This window comes from Lagenorhynchus albirostris, chromosome 14 (assembly GCF_949774975.1).
Source record: "Lagenorhynchus albirostris chromosome 14, mLagAlb1.1, whole genome shotgun sequence".
Classification (NCBI taxonomy): domain Eukaryota; kingdom Metazoa; phylum Chordata; class Mammalia; order Artiodactyla; family Delphinidae; genus Lagenorhynchus; species Lagenorhynchus albirostris.
In genome coordinates this window covers 70,250,228-70,265,956 of record NC_083108.1, presented here as the reverse complement: position 1 = coordinate 70,265,956, position 15,729 = coordinate 70,250,228, and the positions used below count along the sequence as shown (strand labels likewise).

Here is a 15,729-nt window from a genome sequence, read left to right as displayed (position 1 = left end):
GACGTTTTGAGTAGTTGTTTAAGAAGAGTTTGGTTGACCTCTCAACCCCCGTCCCGTTTGTCCAGGTTAATCGAGAGTTGAAGAATATGAATAAGGGCGTCCCCAGGCACAGGGACATCGGGGCTCACCTGTGTCCAGGACACCTCATCCATTGCTAGATTTATGCTGGTCCCTCTCTCTCTCTCTTTTTTTGGCTGGAGCAAGCACAAGATGCACTGAACTTAAAAAGTTATCTGAAGTTAGTCAGTTGCAGAAATAGGGAGGGAGACTAGGGCTGTGAGACCTATAGACAAAGGATGGCGGTGGTGGGGAGGGAACCCAAGGGTCGGGGGCCCACCCTGAACCGGCCGGTGGACCTCAGGGAGGAGGTTGTGCCCTGCAGCACTCACCTGGCCGGGCTTTTGCAAACTTTCAGGGCCTGGCCTACGTGGAGTACGAAAACGAATCCCAGGCATCTCAGGCCGTCCTGAAGATGGATGGCATGACTATCAAAGAGAACGTCATCAAAGTGGCTATCAGCAACCCGCCTCAGAGGAAGGCTCCGGAGAAGCCAGAGGCAAGGAAAGCCCCGGGGGGCGCCATGGTGCCGCGGCAGATCTACGGAGCGTAAGTGTTGTGTGCTCTGTGTGCTCGTTGATGCAGACTTCGTCCTGCCCTGCACCACGGTGACCAAGTTTCCCCTTAGCACAGTGAGTTCAGACGGGAGGTCAGGGCCTGGCGTCCCTGGGGCGCTCATGCTCGTTCCCAGGGCAGGGTGTCTGCAGCAAGTCCACGCTGAGGGCCAGTCTGGAAGTGGGACCCTCTCTCGTGTTCGCCGGTTTACACTGGTGATTGATTTATTTAGACAGTGATTACGTTAAAGTCCCCTTTGGCAGGTGAATCCATGTGTAGGTTCCATACCTGACAGCCATGTGCTTGCCGTGCTAATCTGTATCTCCACCTGTAATCCAGATAGAAGCTCTGTTCTCACCCGACAGGGATGAGGCAGCAGGGTGCGAGGTTATTTGGTGAGGTCTGCAAGTTTACAGCCATTTTTATCCACCCTATGTGTGACGGTATTACACAGACGTGGCCCTGGCCAAAATTGTGGAAAAGGCAAAGTTGGTTAAAGTGATTTTTACCTGATAGCCGAAGTCAGGGAGAACAGGGCTCGTCTTATTACCCTTCTTGTTTTTTGTTTTTCACCTTTTACCTTGCGGTGATCTAAGAACGTCCTGGCTCATTTTCATCAATTGTCGCCTCAGAAGGTCCGTGCATTGTTTGCTCTTCCAGGCGGGGGAAGGGGAGGACCCAGCTCTCTCTGCTGCCCCGCGCCCTGCAACGCCCAAGCGCCACCGCAGCCCAGGCTGAAAACGGCCCTGCCCCACCGCCGGCGGCCACCGAGGTACCCAAGATGTCCAATGCCGACTTTGCCAAGTTGCTTCTGAGAAAGTGAGTGGGACTGTGCGAGAAGGGAAATGCCTTACTTGATGCTGGCCGGGAAGACGCCCGGTGCCCAGCTGTGCCCTGGCTGTGCAGGACCCAGTGCAGCGCCTGTGACCACACGCTTGCTCTGGTTTAGGTAGGACGGGAAAAGGGTGTCAAAGGAAAAAAGAGGCTTTAAGTGCTCCCTCATATTGAGGGCGAGAGGATGAAAATGGTCACTCCACAGGCTGGGCGCAGGGTGCAGTTTCCTAAGATGTGTCTTAAAGAGTGAGAAACAGATGTGAAACGCGAACACACCGTTTTGAGACCCCCCCTTGTCCAAATATTTTTGGCCACCTCTGGTCCCCTTTTTATAAGACACTTCTCTTACACCCTGCACAGTACATGTGCCCGTCACTCTTTTAATTTTTAAAAGACAGAAAGGCAGATGTTAGTAATTCACCAGAATGGCCTATTTTAGTAAAGGGGTGGGGGGCAAGGGGCATCACATAAAACATCTGATGGGCTTTTGTTCACGGGGGCGGTGCGTTTTTATATTACGTATTTGTAAATGACACGTCAACCCACTGTTTTGTTTCCTAAAAGCAAAATACTTGTGACATTTGTATAGGAATTCTGTGCGCCATCTGCTATGGACGTTTTTCTTTGCCTAGTGACTAGTGAACTGTGTCTTTGTCTAAATACTGAGTTTCAGCCCTATGGTTTTGTTTAAATAGCATTGTCAAGTGCAAACTTAAATTCTCCCCATTTAGCTTTGTTTATTAAACTGAAGTTCTCTTAAAAACTTCTTGTCGAAAGGTACTCAGATGTGCATTCAAATATGTATTTTGAAATGGGTGTACCTTGGTTTACCTAATGGGTGTGTAAATAGAACTTTTGTAAGTCAAATCCGCTTGGCACTTTGATTTAAACCATTTCTGCTGTGATATCTTCGGTTTTAAACTTCAGTTTACAGCAGTTTGGCACTTAACAGCTTTCAAGCTTTTTTACCCACATCTTTTATCCAGTATTTATTGCTTTGAAAGTGACACTGGCAGTTCAGTAGGGAAACTGACTTTATAAAAGGCACTCTGGGGAAAAAAACCGGAATTCTTTCCTATGTCATGAAAATCAGCTCATTTATCTGTTTCTAAAGGTTTTATGCATCATTCAGGCTTTCCTATATTTTTTAACTTAACAATTGAAACAGATAAGTAGTAAACTAAGCCCCGTGTGCCTGTCATCGAGCTTCAGCATTGCTCAGCTCATAGCCCGTCTTCATCTCCACCTCCTGCCCCTCTTGTAGCCTGTGTTCTGGAGGGATAGTCACCTAATAATACTGTAGCACGTATCTCTAAGGACTTAAAGGCCTTGGTTTTTATCATTTCTAGAAACATTAGCAGTAATACCTTAATGTTATCAACCATCCAGGCAGATCTCCAATTTCATGTTGTTTTGTAAATAAGTTTTTTAATTGATAGGTTCTCTGTACCTCATCTTTATCTTCTGCACAGAACGTTAGGTGTTTTTGAATTCAAGCAGCGGCTGTGGAGCAGTCAGAAGAACCTGTGTTCTCTGGGGTGGCCGGCCATCCACTTCCCTGCAGAGAGGCCCGTTCTGTGGGTGAGAGGATGTGGGTCAGTTGGGGACCAAGGGGCCATGGACCTTTCCTTAGTAATCCAGGTCACGTGGTGGACATCTGACCTCACCCTCTCAGATGTCCACAGGGGCTTGTTACAGAGGTGGACCTTTCAGACTCGAGCAGGACCCGATTCAGGTGCAGGGTGTTGACTGTTCTAGAAATAGATTTTCAGAAACGTAGGAGTGGGTTTATGTAGTCCTGGGGGGGGGGGGGGAAACTGATGGTAAATAGATACATGAAAAACCATTTCAGCTACTCGTGTCTTAGTGCAAGATCAGCGATACATCCCTGTCAACGTAACCAACCAGTTCTGTCTCGGTGTCTTGTTGAAATAATTACCATCTTGGATCTATTTTTCTCCCAGAACAATATAAAGAATACCGCTAAAGTTCTGAAAGAATCCCTCCTTCCCCCTTAGGATAGATGGGTGGGAACATCTCTTGAATAAGGTAGCAAAGTCTCAGGCATTTATGTAACAAAATACTTTATTAGTAATTTGTTAAAATAATACCCGTCACATAGCTAAAGTGCAAATTTCTCCCTCTGGTACAAAGCAAGCACTTCTGTCAGGCTTCCTTGGTGTGCTTATAAAGAGCAAGACGATTAGAAGAGTTAAGGTTTAAGAAATACCTTATGGCAGCATACAAATATAAAAATATTTTTTATCAAGGTTTGAATAACTATCACTTGGGGCCATTTCATACATCTTTTCACTTACTAGTCTTTCAGAAAATTACTCCGTGCTCCTTCAGACTAAGCAGCAGCCGCCGCCAACTTGGAAGCTTGGCTTTAGTTACATGTAACAGTAACAGTTTATCTTCTAACAAGTTGCTAGGAACATAAGGCCACTCCAAGGCAATCTGCTCTGCTTCCCTGAGGGGACAGTGGCTGTGGGGCAGGTGAGTGGATTAAAGGGACGCATCCTGGCTGTGGTCAAAAGTGTTTCTCACCTCCTGTGAACTGGCGCTCTGACTCCTCACAAATGCTTGTTGGGTACTGACGAGGCGTCTTGTCTTCAGATTTGCAGCAGGATTTAATTGTTAGGTGACAAACCCAGAAGAACCTTCAGACTGAAACATCTGGTCTGAATTGCTGCAGATGTGAGAAACATCAATACAAAGCACCCAGGCTAGCCACGCCCCTGTTCTTAATTAGAGAAACGGCCGACGTGGCAAAATAACAGCCTCTGGTACCGGAGTTTGCAAACTATGGCTCAAAGAACCTTCCTCGAAATAAGCGAGGTATCTAACTAGATACACTGTAAACATTCATTTCATATCTCAGAAATTTGCTCTACCGGTAAGGATTAGTTACAACACTAACCTCTTGGTAGGGGAGCCAACGCCTGTACGAAAGGAAGCTTTCAGTCACTTCTCACAACTGCGACCGGGTTCTCCTCAGCCGCGCGGACTTCTCTCAGGTAGTCACAGACCCTCGCGGCCGGTTCCAGAAAGGGCTGCAAGGGGTTACTCCTCCGGACCCCACCTCAGTGCAGATTCTGCTCCAGAACCTGTGTTCTGGTCACACAAGGAGCACTGATGCCCCCAAAGCCTGCTGGGGCCACCCCAAGGATCGGGGCCACCAGCACAGACAGCACACATTTAACCAGCTCTGAGGGAAATAAATAACTGGGCTCAATTATAAGTTATCTTAGACAAGGCTTAATAACTTAGTTTTCTTCTTTAAAGAAGCATTTGGAGGTAAAGAATGTTTAGGTTTCCTACCCATCTTCTTTTACTCTGGGAGATGACTAGGTTTCTAGAATTGCTGAGTTTCTTGGATTTATTCCCCCCCGGGACATCCTTTGCCACCAAGGGAGGATTTAGAGCATTAGGGCTTCACAGGCAGCGTCTCCTTGAACCTAGAGTGGTTGGGTCTGGCCTCTGGCAGTGCCACAGGGTACTCTGTGGTGGCAAAGAGCAGGGTGTCCAGGGTTGTCTCTGTGCACTTGGCAATGAAGCGGATGAACGGCCTCACGTCGCCCTCGTTGGCCACCTCCAGCACGTGGTAGTACTCGGACCTCTGCTCCTTGCGGATGGTGATGGGCGGGTAGCCCGCCTGCATGAGGATGAGGTTCATGAGCAGGCGCGAGGTCCTGCCGTTGCCGTCGATGAAGGGGTGGATGTAGACGAGTTTATAGTGGGCCAGGGCCGCAAACTCCACCGGGTGCAGGTTCATGGCGTCCTCCGAGTTGAGCCATTGTATGAACTCCTGCATCTGCTTCTCCACCTCCTGAGGGTGGGGCGGGACGTGGTGGCCCACCAGGACCTGGGTCGTGCGAAAGCGGCCAGCTTCCACGGGATCCACGTACCCCAGCACCCGCCGGTGGATCTCCAGCACGTCACTGATGCTGACAGAGCCGATGCGGGAGAGCAGCGTCGTGTTGACGTACTTCATGGCCGCGTGCATGCCAATGACCTCATTCTGCTCCTCCAGGCTCTTCCCCGGCACGGCGTAGCGGGTCTCCAGGATGTGCCTGATCTCTGAGAGGGTGAGAGTGTTGCCTTCGATGGCCACTGTGTGGTAGATGTGGTGGTAGTACGTCTCCTCCATGACCCGGCGCAGTGCCGAGTTGCCCTTGGGGATGGACATGACCTTCTTCACTTTGCTGTCGATGATGCTGAAGTACCGCTGGTCAATCTCCTCCACCAGCGGCAGCGTGCGGTCGCGGTTGACCAGCGCCTTCTTGTGGTGGGGCGCGATGGTCAGTGCTCTGGTGTACAGGTAGTCAGCCTGGATGATGTCCCTGTCCTCTTCTGAGAAGATGCCGAACTCATTGAGCGCGTCCACGAAGCCCGGGTCCATGTTGAGGGCGTGCAGGAAGAGCTTGTGGGCTTTCTCCCGCTTGCCCTGGCGTTTCATTTCCAGGGCTTGGTTCAAAGCTGCTTTGGCTTCTAACTTGCTGGCTAGAAAAGAGTCAAAGAGGCGTGGGTCAGGGAGGGGCAGAGGACGTTCAGGGGCGGCGTCACCCCTGACAGCTGGTCTTCTCAATGGCCTCAGGGGGCTCTATCCAGCCATGTTGTACATGCCCTTCCCATACCTGTATGTGCAGACAGGTTTGTTTCCTACAGCCCAGTGGGGCCCTGTGCTGGTCGCTGTCCACTCAGCCCCAGAGCTGTTCTCTACCGTGGGGGCAGCAGCCGGGCTCCTTGGCCCCCTCCTCTGACCTGCCGTCGTTGAGTGGCTGTGTTCTCCTACGGCCGCAGCTCCTGTCAGGCGGGCCTCCCCTACCTCTGCTCCAGCTCGCAGCCGTTCTGGTGATTTCTTCTGGAGGTGCGGGTCCCTTCTTCCCCCTGCCTCCACCCCTGCCCCTTTAGGCCCTGGTTTTCAACTGGACCCTGCGGTACCTCTGGCCCTTTTCTGCTGGCCCTCCCACCCCCAGTGCCAGCCACACCTCCTAGACTTCTTTTAGTTCCTCAAGTGCCCAGGGCTCTCCTACCTTGTGGTCTCTGCCTGGAACACTCTCCCCTCAAACCTTTTTCCCTTGGGTCTCTCCTCAGGCATCCCCTCCTCCAGGGAGCCTTCCTGTGTGCTCCTACGGCTCCCTCTGCTTCCGTATCACCACATGTATCTCAGCCACCTATCACCTTGTCTGGCTAGGAGCTCAGGGCTGACCCTGTACCCCGCACACACGACATAGCTGGCCCTCTAAATACCTATGGGATTCACGAGCGTCGAGGCGAGATGGCCAGTCTTACCTGCAGAGGCCTTGGTCTTGACCACCAGCGGTGCTGCATCCCTGGAGGTGACACTGAGCTCCGTGGATGGTCTGGTGCACTTGGTGACAGTAGGCTGGGCCCTGTCCAACTTGCTCCTGAGCAGGTAGAAGCCTTTGAGCACAGCCAGACACTGCTCCTCCATGGCCCCCAGCGGCAGCAGCAGGGCCATCAGGGAGCCCAGCGCCATGCTCAGCAGTATCACCCACAGGAAGCGGCCCCAGACTGAGACCCATTTTGGTTCAGTCACCGCCATCACTGAAGCCATCGACATGAGTGTCATCTGGACCCAGGGGTGGGCCCCTTGCACATGTCCACAGTGGCTGGATCTGCAAGGAACCAGGAGTTGCAGGAGGTGAAGCAGGGGAACCGATACCTTGATGACACATTTCTGGCTTCAGGGGAGGCTTGGAGACCCCACGGTTCTTAATCCACTGTGACCAGGGGGTGGGGGTGAGGCAAGGATTAGGTGCTGCCTCCAGGGCGGTGTGACTGAAAAACAGTGCTGCCACCCAACTGCTATTAAACACCTACTGCGCGCCAGACCCTGTGGTAAACCCTAAGGACCTCACACGTACCCTCCTGCAATCTTCAACAGGAACTGAGGCTGCCCCATTCTCCAGCGGAGACCGGCTCAGGGAGGTGAAGGCCCTCGCCCAGAGTCACCCAGTGAGCAAGTGACGGCCTTGGGTTATGGCTCAAAAGCCTCTCCACTTAAGCATAAATCTGTGGCCCCTGACCCCAAACACTGGGTGCCCTAGACACATAACACACATGTCCAGAAAAGCTAAGGTAGTTCTGAGGCTCATTCTTTGGTAAGTACAACTGTTTGAAGGCCTGATTTATTGCCACCTGGGCAGTCAGCTCTTCCTGCCCTCACCCTGGTATTAGCCACAATGCTGTTCCCCGCTCTGGCCTTCTTTTCCTGACCTGTCCAGGAGGCATCCCGCCTAGTGTTTGGGCAGTCTGAGCATCTCAAGAGGAACTCAGGTTGTGGGCCAGAGGGGGTGACCACTTGCCTTCTGTGACAATGAGCAGGTGCTTGGGGCTGGCAGTGGGAGTGGAGGGATCGGGTCTGCAAACACCATCATACTAACAATAGGCATTTATTTAAGCAACTACGGTGTGCGGGGCATTGAGCTGAGTGCTAGCAATGCTTTATCTCACTTACCCCTCACCACCTCACGGAGGAAAGCAGCCCCTAGGCTCCACTTTACAGACGAGAGAAACTGATACACAGAGAGCAAGTCAATTCCCAGACAACCTGCAGGGAATAAACAGCGGCATTCGGGAACGAATTCCCAGTGCACCTGGGTCCAGAGTACCCAGGTCTTCACCTCTTTTATCATAACCAGGGCCCAAGCACCCGATCCCGTCTGCTCCTGGTACTGGACCAAGACCCAGGACTGACTGATAAGGTTTCTGGGGGAGCCTGGCCGGTTGATACAGAACATCTGAAAAGGCGCAGTACGAGCTCTAATGGAGAGGTACGGAAGAGGGTGTGGGTCACTGCTTCGTCCAGGTGGTCGGCGCGGGCTCCTCGGCGGGGCTGGAGTTCTCCCGAGGAGGACGAGCGTTCTGGGGGCACGAATCTCTCAGCCCTCACTAGCTAGGAAGGGGGAAACAGGCTCCAAGAGGCGAGGACACTGGACTAAGGTCATTCTGAGAAACCGCCGCTTTCCGAACCCCACCCAGGGCTCGCTGCCCCGCTGCAGCCTTCCCGGTTCACCCTCTCCTCACCTCGCGCCACTACCGGGCCCTGCTCTGCTGTCGCCTTCTCAGCACTCGCAGTCTCGGCTGGCCGCCGGCTCCGGAGACCTTTGCCGTCAGCCCGTGGCTCCGCCCTCGGCGACTCGCCATTGGCCGGCCCGCCATCCTCTTCGCAGCGTATTGGCTTCCTCACTTTGTCTGCGCCTCGCATTTCCGGGTTCCCGCTCTGCCTCCGCTCTCCCGGGAAAGACGCGCCGTGGGCCACTCCCATTGGCTGACTCCTGTATTGGTCTCGTGCCCGAAAGGACCAATAAGCAATAGGAGAGGCGGGGCGTGAGCGACAAGCGGGAGCCCCAGGTGCGGAAAACCCCCGCCTATGCGGTTTTGGGGCGCTCTGGGTACGGCCTGAAAACTCGAAGTTCCAATTGTCTTTCCCTTAAGTTTCTTCCTTCCGCGGGCCCCTCTCGCAGTCCCCTGGGCCTCAGTTTCCTTAGGTGTAAAGTGAGAATGCTGATGGTTTACAGCTGTCCACCCTGTTAGTCTGACTTAACACCCCGCGTTCTCAGCCTCCTCTCTGTCCTACCAGGGTTGCCCTCTTCCCCCGTCTCTCACCTTCTTTTCCTCCTGACTTTTAAATTTACATCCTCTTGAGAAGAGCCTGGCTGGTTCTCTTGCTTCCCGGTGTGGGCAAAGAATGTTGCCTGCCATTTCGGCAAGCAAAGAACTTTGCCTGCCATTCTGGTAGACAATGGATTATGGCCATCCCTCAAGCCATCCTACGTTGCAGCTGCCCAGAGGGTTTGTGTGCCCTAGGTGGAACTCAAGATGGAAAAAAACAGGATACTGGTCCTAGATAATTAAGATGCATATCAAAGGAACAATTTCAATGAGCCTACATTCTTCCATCTTCTTATAGAAAGGCACTAAACTCATTCACTTGAGATGCTTTTTGTGATTAGCAGTAATCTTCTGAGTGTTCAACTGCACCTCCAACCCCCTCCCCCGCCCCACCCCCCCGCAAAAACTCATATCCTGGCTCCTCCCTTACCTCTTTGGAACAGTTCTTCAGAGTTGAGAGGACTCTGCAGTCGTCAGTAATGTCCCTGAACAAGAACAATTCAACTTTCAGGTTGTATGTTTTGTTTTTCAGTCGACAGTGAGAAGTTTTCTCCTTGAAGCAGAGAACTGAAAGCTCCATTTTAATTCACATTTTTTTTTTTTTTTTTTTGCGGTACCTGGGGCTCTCACTGTTGTGGCCTCTCCCATTGTGAAGCACAGGCCCTGGAAGCGCAGGCTCAGCGGCCATGGCTCACGGGCCCAGCCGCTCCGCGGCATGTGGGATCTTCCCGGACCGGGGCACGAACCCATGTCCCCTGCATCGGCAGGTGAACTCTCAACCAGTGCGCCACCAGGGAAGCCCTAATTCACAAATATTGACATTAAACATCCAGGACACGCCCAGAAATGCTACAGTACATGAGTTAAAAAAAAATATATTAGCAGTACAGATTCTGTAGTCAGGGAAACCTGGGCTTAAATTCAGACTTTGTCACCTTGGCTGTGTGTTCCCTTGAGCGGGTCACAGTTTCCCCATCTGTAAAATGGGGGCAAACAGCCTACCTCACTTTTGCCCTCAAGTTTGGGATTTGCAGAAGGCCTGACACCAAAGTAAGCTCCTCTTGTCCGATGCACAGCAAGCCAAAATGCTGAGAAACTGAGGTTTGCAACGAAGAGGACTGATTCGCAAGACAGCCAAGCAAGGAGACAGGAGAACAAATCTCTGATCTGCCTCTCCTTGAAGGCAAGGGGCTCCGGGTATTTAGGAGATGAAGAATAAAGCTGCAGGGCAGAGGCATGGGGAGCAGGGGGCAGGTGATTGGAAAAAGGTGTGATAATTATCCTGCACAGGCGTAAGCTACAGGCCTCTGCAGGTTCAAAAGGTCACCGACGGACCCCGCCCATGCCCAGGTGAACGATGGATGGACCCCTGCCCACTCCCAGGTGAATGGTGGGTGGTCCTATCCAGTCTCAACCAGCTCAGCTGAACCAGACACAGCTGACTCCAAGTTCCTAGACAACAACTTGGTCAAATACCTTATTGTTTAGCTATGGGCTGCTTGGAGGACAGGCAAGTCTTAAACAACCTTAGTGGAAACAGGTGAAATGGATTTAACTCACGGTGGCAGTTCCCCCTATTTTTGATCATTCCTTAATCTTGAGGAATAAAGGCAAAAACCATTCTGGCTACTTCCTGCTGATAAGAGGTGCGGCTTGTGGAATCAAACTGCTTAGTACTCACTCGAAAATATTCTCTTATCCCTGGATTCAAGTTAACATTTTGATTTTAATAAACAATTACTACCTACACACCAGCTGTCAAGGCACTTATAAGCCCAAGATTGGTAACTGAAACCACAGACGAAGATGTACCCTGAGGGGGGCACACAGAATGTCAGACATCTGACATTCTTAGATATTAAATATGGAAGGGACATAGCCTGGGAAAATTAAGTACAGTTTCTACAATATCCTGACAAAGTAGAACCTTGCCAGGGGTAGACACCAGCTCTTTAAAAATCCAAGGACATGAGGAGAGGACCAAATTTCAGCTTAGTCAAGAAAAAACAGGGGACAGGAAATTCTATTAGCCTAATCTGATATGTTACATCTGAAGACACAGTGAAGATAGGGAAAGTCAAAAAATTAATGACAGGCACAGTCAAGGGATCCAATACAGAATGATCCAATACAGAAAAAAGGTTTTGGATCACAAGTCCAGCAGCTACAGGGATTAGCACTTCTCAAACTTTGGCAAAAGTAGGTAATCACTGAATTGTCCTTCCAAGCCTGGGAGGTTAGAAGCCAAGAGAAGGCATAACAAAACAGAACAATCATTCTGGTAATCTAACAAGTTATTTAAATTGCCTTCTGAGAATTACCAAAGCCACCACTGCAGCAATCCCACTCACCTGGATTTCCTGCAGCTTCTTTCTGAAAAGAAACTTAAGATCCATGAAGGGGTTCACCTGCCCCCTTGGAGGAGTCACTGTTGGGGGTCTGGAACCAGCCAAGGTTTGGATGATCTTGGTTGCAGTTTTTCTTCTGCAGCAAAAGCATGGTTTCTGTTTCCCCATCATGTTCCTCATAAGGTCTGGTCCAGTGAGGATGGAGCTGGTTTTCCAGATGTTTATTCTTCCAAGATTCCAGTCTAGAGGTTCCTCGTCTCCCCTAAGAGCTTCCTAAAAGGGGTTCTGCTATGAGTCCAAAGTTGGGGATCCACATGGGGCAGAACCCGGCCACCCCCAGGAATCCCCGGGGGTCTAGAGTTTCCATTCTATCGGGGAGCAAGTCTCTCTATCCTTGTGAGAGTTCAGAACCCAAGTATTTAACAGAGGGCTGAGAACTCTGCCTTTTTTTTGGACCCATGATAGCCTCTTACAATCAAGAAGTTCAAAGTCAACACTGTATTCTGGTCCTAGGTGTCTGTCTTACTGGAAATCAAAAGACCATCCACAATACTGGAGCAGGGATCCCTTCCTTAGTGGAAGCTCCCTCAAATCTTTTGCCAGGATTTCTCCCAACATAGTGGGGGAATTTTTAAACCATCCCCCCGCCCCCCAGGAAGCAGTGTCCAGGAGTACTGTTTTTTAACTCTTGTATCTAGACCTTCCCATCTGCAAACAAACAACTCTTGGGAGTCAGAACCCAAGGGTATGCAAAAAGAAAAAAAAAAAGCCATCCTTCGACTCCAATATGGGAAACGAACAAAAGCCTCCAGACAAAGTAGTGAGCAGGGTGTACGGGTTAGGGATCACTGGGTGAATGTCTTAGGCGTAGCAGTCTCTGCTCTCTTCCCAGGACCCCCATCCCCTCTCACCTCCTGGCTCCCCTTCTGCAGTATCTCTTCCGGAATGGTCACAGGCTGTCTTTTGGGGTTGGAACACTAGAGTCTGCAGTGGGCGAGCCTGCTCAGGGGGTACATGAATGTCTATTTGCCCAGATGCAAAGGTAACCCTGGCATTTAGTGAGTCTTGTCCCAGAAGGGGAATGGGGCATTCAGGCATGCGTAGAAAGCCGCGCTTCAGACGGGTTTCCCCATCTGACGGTCTAGTGACTGGAGAAGGGGCTTTTTCAAGGTTTCTCCCATCACCCCAGTCACTAACAGTCTCAGAAGAAAGTTTGGAAGGCCAGGTGTTTAAGACAAAGTAAGTGGTCCCCGTATCAATCGGAAAATCCAAAGGCTGATTCCCCACACAGGCACAGTCATCCGGGGCTCCACATGCGAGATACTGATGGACTCGATGGGATTTAGAAGAACCTCTGTCATTCTTTTCTTTTTTTGAATTTTATTGTTTTATACAGCAGGTTCTTATTAGTTATCCATTTTATACGTATTAGTGTACATGTCAATCAACCTGTCATTCTTGATCACCTGGCACACCAACTGTTCACCTTTAAGTCTTACTGAGGATGGGACGCTTTTCCAGGGTCCCTCCTGTTTACAATATGCACGCTGGTGGGGTCCCACTATCGGATGCACCATTCAAGTGGGAGCTTGGGGCCTCTTACCTTTTGCTGAGTCCCTCGTGGGGGGTCATCCATTTGGTCCGGCTCTTCCCTGTGTCAAGGCAGTCACCAGTGGAGTGGCCAGTTTTATTCTCCGTCGTTCCCTTTTCTCCTGAACTGGTCCCTTCCATGAAAACTTCTGAAGGCAATTTCAACAAGATGAGACATAGGCATCCCTAAAGCCCCTTCCACCTCTTGTCATTTCCTCTGTATATCAGGGGTGCTCTGACCAATATGAGTTATATTAGCCATCTTTAAATTCGGTGGAGCCTCAGGGTCTATACCTGTATATTGCCTGTAGGCTTTAAAGATCCAGTCTAGAAATTCTGGAAGACCCTCATTCGGCTCCCTTTTTACCTCCTGTACTTCACTGAGGCTTCTTTGGCTTGGCGCCCCTCTTGGCAACCCTCCAAGAATGCAGTCTCCATGCCGTTCAAGTTCTAGCCCATCCCCAGCATTCACCTCCCAGCTGGGGTCTGCTGTTGGTACACTTGCCGTGGCTCATACTGGGTTACCAGCGATTTCCGTGTGCAGCTGATCTGCCTCTCCCGTGGCTTGATCCAGCACCATTCTATGTCCTTCTGAAGTGAGGAGGGTACTTCATAAACTTTGCCTGAACCTTTTATCTGGGGCGGGGGGGGGCCATGCTGCGCGGCACGTGGGGTCCTAGTTCCCCGACCAGGGATGGGACCTGTGCCCTCTGCAGTGGGAGCGCGGAGCGCCCTAACCACTGGACCTAACCACAGGGAATTTTGAACATCTGCCCAGGTTGGGTTGGGGGTTGCAAAGATCGGTGGAAGAAGATCTTCCATTCTCTTTGGGCCGTCTCTGTAAGCTGGCATATGGTTCTCCCAATTAAATAAATCTGAAGTTGAAAAGGGATAGTGGACCCATGTCCATCTCACGGGCTACCCAGTCTCAGCATCCACACCCCCAGTGGGGACTCAGCTAAGGGAGATTGCCCCACCCGAGTTGGGGTAGCTCCCTGGCAGGTACGGGAGGGGGAGACCATTCCTATCTGTTGACTCTTGGAGACCAGGGGGCGGAACTCGAGCCTGAGGCTGTGGCTCAGACCCTGGCAATGAAAAAGCAGGAACGCCATCGTCTGGGGATAGAGAAGGAGCAGTCGCAGTGTCTGACTGACTTCACAGCAAGTGGTCCTCCCTGCCTTTGAATCGAGCAGAAGCGGTTTCTCTGTCTCCCCTTCCTGTTGGACCATAACCCTGTATCTCCTCTGCATAGGTTTATTCTGATACAACATCAGAGACTGTATATAATGCAGCTCATCCCGTTCTTCTTCCCATTTACACACTAAATCTAGTTGTAGAATTGTAATTTAAGGATTCTTTTTCAGACCATTTTGCTCCGGAGTCTGAAGGATATTGTGGCCGTGCAGTGTCACTAAACAAACAAAACAAGCCATTTTTTTCTTTTCCATGGATCCATTACTCAAAGTCTCCCAATTTGGGAGAATGCAGCTAGAGGGCTGCACAGGGGAATTGAGTTAACATTTCTCGTTTTGGAGGGGCTTTGCTTCCAGGTGGTTACAGCAACGAAATCTAAGGGTCCTTGCTACAGGCACCAAGAAGCTCAGTCCCCAACAGCCCACCTTTAACAGGGCCATCAGACAGGCGGACATAGATAAGACCAGACCAGAACAAACAAGACCAAAACCCAGAGCCCCAGGCCTTTCACCCAGGTATGGAGTACCTGGTAGCTGTGAGTCTTTTATGTCGGCTCCAAAATCCTACCAGGTGGGCCTCCAGCCCATGACTGGGTGATCACTGCAAAGACAATCCATGCACAGGTGTGTTTCTTTAACGCGATTAATCACCCCAAAGATGTCTTCCAGACTCCCAAGCCCCCAAACCATCTCTTCGTTGCAGAACAAAAATAAGCACCAAAGGTCAGTGGCACCTCGCTGGGGAGATCCAGGGGAGGGTCCCTGACACGATCAGACTGGGAGCTGCTGGGACGCGTCCACAGGCTCCCAGCACCAGTTAGGGGCTGACGAGTCACAGGTAATAGGTGTGTTTGGACTTACCTCCTGGATGGTCCCCCAAATCTGCTCCCAAACCAGGTTCTTGCCTGACACACAAAAGCCAAAACGCTGAGATGCCGAGATGTGCAGCAAAGAGAGAGCCCTCCTGGGTCCAGAAGCCTTTCCGTGTCCCTCATTTCTTATGTGTAGGAAAAAGGTTTCAGCCTCCTAGACGTTCCCTAATTAGAGGAAGAAGGGAATGCAGAAACAAAGGAGGCTCAGTCAAGAAACGATAGTGCGATGAACAGAGTCCTAGTTCCTCCTCAAGGGATACACATAACAACCGGATACACACCTCTGGTCCTCCTACAGGAACGAAGGCCCCCACCCGGCGGAGGATGGGGCTTCACACTGAGCACAGGGTCCCTGGACCACCTCGCTGTGCACCCATCAGAAGAAAGGCGTGCACCCTGCAGGCCTCCCCCCAAAGGTTTCCTTTAAAAACTCTTCCCTGAAAACCAACAGGAGTTGGGATGTTTTCAGCATGAGCCGCCCATTCTCCTTGCTCGGCTCTGCAGTAAACCTTCCTCTGCTCCAACCTCCGACGTTCTGGCTTGGCTGGCCTCACCGTGCACTGGGCACACGAGCTTGGGTTCGATGATTTCTTGCGAGGCAGTCAAACAAGGAGGTGAGAGAACAAATCTCAAATC

The 15,729-nt window shown here is 51.1% G+C and overlaps 2 protein-coding genes across 11 annotated transcripts in view; one reads left to right on the top strand and one right to left on the bottom strand.

Annotated features, from left to right (window-relative positions):
• The window catches only part of SART3 (spliceosome associated factor 3, U4/U6 recycling protein), a 34,637-nt gene extending 31,384 nt beyond the window's left edge, over positions 1 to 3,253 (top strand). For 3 of the 6 annotated variants that reach the window (XM_060170375.1, XM_060170374.1, XM_060170372.1), the window contains exons 18-19: positions 416 to 606; positions 1,273 to 2,313. In XM_060170375.1, coding sequence (XP_060026358.1) covers positions 416 to 606; positions 1,273 to 1,435 — 354 coding nt within the window. In that variant the 3' untranslated portion in view covers positions 1,436 to 2,313. Of the gene's footprint in view, positions 1 to 415; positions 607 to 1,208; positions 2,314 to 2,885 lie in introns of those variants that run through there. The other 3 variants (XM_060170371.1, XM_060170370.1, XM_060170373.1) reach the window with 2 other exon arrangements.
• On the bottom strand, positions 2,294 to 8,599 carry FICD (FIC domain protein adenylyltransferase). 5 transcript variants are annotated; one of them, XR_009544333.1, is made up of 7 exons: positions 8,503 to 8,580; positions 7,934 to 8,026; positions 6,745 to 7,091; positions 4,771 to 5,952; positions 4,370 to 4,563; positions 3,114 to 3,200; positions 2,294 to 3,021 (listed from the first exon to the last, which is right to left on the bottom strand). XR_009544333.1 is itself a non-coding variant. In XM_060170376.1 (4 exons), the coding sequence occupies exons 3-4, from the start codon at positions 7,043 to 7,045 to the stop codon at positions 4,877 to 4,879; spliced, it is 1,377 nt and encodes a 458-aa protein (XP_060026359.1). In that variant the 5' UTR covers positions 7,046 to 7,091; positions 7,934 to 8,026; positions 8,503 to 8,580; the 3' UTR covers positions 3,858 to 4,876. The 5 variants fall into 5 exon arrangements, 1 of the variants encoding a protein (XP_060026359.1); XR_009544331.1 differs by having other exon boundaries at positions 4,370 to 5,952; XR_009544332.1 differs by lacking the exon at positions 7,934 to 8,026 and having other exon boundaries at positions 4,370 to 5,952; positions 8,503 to 8,599.
• Between the last annotated feature and the right edge of the window lie 7,130 nt (positions 8,600 to 15,729).